This window comes from Gossypium hirsutum, chromosome D07 (genome assembly GCF_007990345.1).
Source record: "Gossypium hirsutum isolate 1008001.06 chromosome D07, Gossypium_hirsutum_v2.1, whole genome shotgun sequence".
Classification (NCBI taxonomy): Eukaryota; Viridiplantae; Streptophyta; class Magnoliopsida; order Malvales; family Malvaceae; genus Gossypium; species Gossypium hirsutum.
The window spans coordinates 1,296,110-1,299,150 of record NC_053443.1 but is presented as its reverse complement, the minus strand read 5'-3'; the positions used below and the strand labels follow the sequence as shown (position 1 = coordinate 1,299,150).

Genomic DNA, 3,041 nt, shown 5'->3' with positions numbered 1-3,041 from the left:
TGATCAAGAATCGGTGGTCGAACCAATTTGATTACCTATCAATTTCTAAAGAGTCGCCTTTTGGGTATCTATACTACTATATAAGGCCTCCTTTGTTTTGACATGATAAAATAATGGTTAAATTTCAGTTATAATCCTTCTACTTTAATGAGATTGCATAAGATTAGTTAAATTTCAATTTTTTTCTCATATTTCACTCAAATTTGACATTTAATCTCTATACTTTAATTTTGACATAATTGGCACTTCAACTTTTATAATGTCTTTAGTTAGTCTATACGTTTTATTTTGATTTAAATAAAGATATGATTTTTTAAGAATTGTTAACACCGTTAAAATTCTCTATTAAATTTAGGTCGATTTCAATGTCGTTTTTTTGTTACAATGATATTAAATGAGTATTTTTTAAAATTTAAAAATATTACATAAACAAATTTAATAAATTTTTTTAATAATATTAACCAATAAATCTAAATTTTTAAATATAAAATATAAAAAGACTAAATTCTTAAAGAAAATATAAAAATTAAATTTCAAGAAATATTACACCAAATTGGAGTAACCAAACCTTGTTGAGTTTCAACAAAAGTAAAACCGTGTCTTTATTAGAGAAAGCCATTAACAAATACAGCAAAACACCCTCCACCCCTTTATAAATTCCTTACCAACTAATTCAATATAAAACCTCACAGTTACTTCTTCTTCTTCTTCTTCTTCTTCCCTTTATACTTTTCTCCCCAATTGTTGCTTGTTATATAATGGCTAAGAAGCCGAGAGTTGTGATAATTGGAGCAGGAATGGCTGGTCTTACAGCAGCCAACAAGCTTTACACTAGTTCAAATGACTTGTTTGAACTATTTGTTGTTGAAGGTGGAACTAGAATTGGGGGAAGGATCAATACGTCAGAGTTTTATAGTGATAGAGTTGAAATGGGTGCTACTTGGATTCATGGAATAAAAGGTAGCCCAGTTCATCAAATTGCTCAACAAATCAATGCATTACAAGGGTCTGATAAGCCATGGGAGTGTATGGATGGGTTACTTGATGAACCAAAGACCATTGCTGAAGGTGGGTTCGAGCTAAATGGCTCTATGATTGAACCCATATCGACACTTTTTAAGAACTTGATGGATTTTGCTCAAGGCAATGAAGCATCCAAATGGTGTTCGATGAGTCGTCGCTTAGGTAACAAAAGTATTGGTTCTTTTTTAAGAAAAGGCCTTGATGTGTATTGGGATTCTTGTAAAGACCATGAAGAGCTTAAAGGGTATGGTAAATGGAGTAGAGAGTTGCTTGAAGAAGCCATTTTTGCAATGTATGAGAACACACAAAGGACTTATACATCAGCTGGTGATCTTTTCAGTTTAGATTATGAAGCAGAAAGTGAGTACCGTATGTTTCCTGGTGAAGAAATCACTATTGGTAACGGATATTCCAGTATAATCGAATACCTCGCGTCGGTACTCCCACGGGACGTAATCCAATTAGACCGAAAAGTCGCTAAAATCGAATGGGATCGTTGTGATTCGAGGCCTGTGAAGATACACTTCTTGGATGGATCTTTTGTGTTAGCTGATCATGTTATTGTCACAGTTTCGTTAGGGGTTTTAAAAGCTGGTATTTGTAATGATCCAGGTTTGTTTAGTCCTCCACTTCCTTCTTTCAAAACGGATGCTATATCAAGACTTGGATATGGTGTTGTTAACAAGCTGTTTCTCCGATTAAACGGTAATCGAAAACCCGAAGAGCTCCCTTCCTTGCAAATGGTGTTTCATCGTTCGGATTCCGAGTTAAGGCATAAAAAGATCCCATGGTGGATGAGAAGGACAGCTACTTTATCCCCTATTTACAACAATGCAAGTGTGTTCCTATCTTGGTTTGCAGGGAAAGAAGCTCTTGAACTCGAAAGACTTAGCAACGAAGAGATTATAAAGGCGGTAACAACGACAGTTTCGAGTTTATTATCGGAACCCCATAATGAAATCATGTCTGATAGCAACTCCAATGGATTTGAAGTGAGCTTTGTTGATGTATTGAAGAGCAAATGGGGGAGTGATCCATTGTTCTTAGGGTCTTACAGTTATGTTGCTGTTGGATCGTGTGGTGCTGATTTTGACACCATGGCTGAACCATTACCTACTGATGTGTATCATCATCATCCACTTCAAATTTTGTTTGCTGGGGAAGCTACACATAGAACTCACTATTCCACAACTCATGGAGCTTACTTTAGTGGTATTAGGGAAGCCAATAGGCTTCTTCAACATTATCATTGTGTTGGGGTTTAAGAACTTAGAATTTTTAATTTATTTTATTTTTGGAAAAATTTTTTCATGTGTAATGTCATGTCAGCCTACTATTTTCACGAATTACTCATAAAAAAATAATTAATGGAGTTGACTACTATTATTTGTGTGAAAACTGAAATTTTAAAATTTAAAAAATATAATGACTAAGAATAATCTAATTGGAGAATATGGACTAAAATTATAATTTTACTTATAGTGGAAGACTAATAGCTGAGTTTAACCAAATAAATTTTATTGTTAAAATTTGGTTAGGAACTAAAATTTCAAAATTCGAAAAATACAGAGATTAAAGTTAACAAATTTAAAAAGTACAATGATTAAAATTGATCAAATTAAAATATAAGGACTAAACCTAGAATTTATGCAGAGTACAAGGACTAATAGTAGAAGTTATCTTTTTCCTATAAAAAAATATTTGCATTGATCTTCGAAACAAATACCATTTTTTTTTAAAGATTGTGTTTTTGGCATTGAATGTTTGATAATAATTGGGAGTGTGAAAGAACATACAAGCTTTGGATCCCTCCACCTGTGTTTCGTTTTTTTTACCTTCGATTTTGTGATTTCAGATCCAAACAAGTCCTTATTATTACCAATGTCAGATAGTACCAGAGATGCTTATTGCAATCTGATTGCTTTGATATTTGGTTGTTTGGTAGGGGACCCATTGAAAATGATATCAACTCCATGCATAAGTGATATTACGTACACACAAAGAGACATTGCAGACAT

General features: G+C 33.1%; 1 protein-coding gene across 1 annotated transcript; it reads left to right on the top strand.

Annotated features, from left to right (window-relative positions):
- The first annotated feature begins 617 nt into the window (after positions 1-617).
- Positions 618-2,406, top strand: LOC107932214 (probable polyamine oxidase 5). Its single transcript, XM_016864175.2, has one exon. The coding sequence runs from the start codon at positions 759-761 to the stop codon at positions 2,286-2,288; it is 1,530 nt and encodes a 509-aa protein (XP_016719664.2). The 5' UTR covers positions 618-758; the 3' UTR covers positions 2,289-2,406.
- Positions 2,407-3,041: the final 635 nt, after the last annotated feature.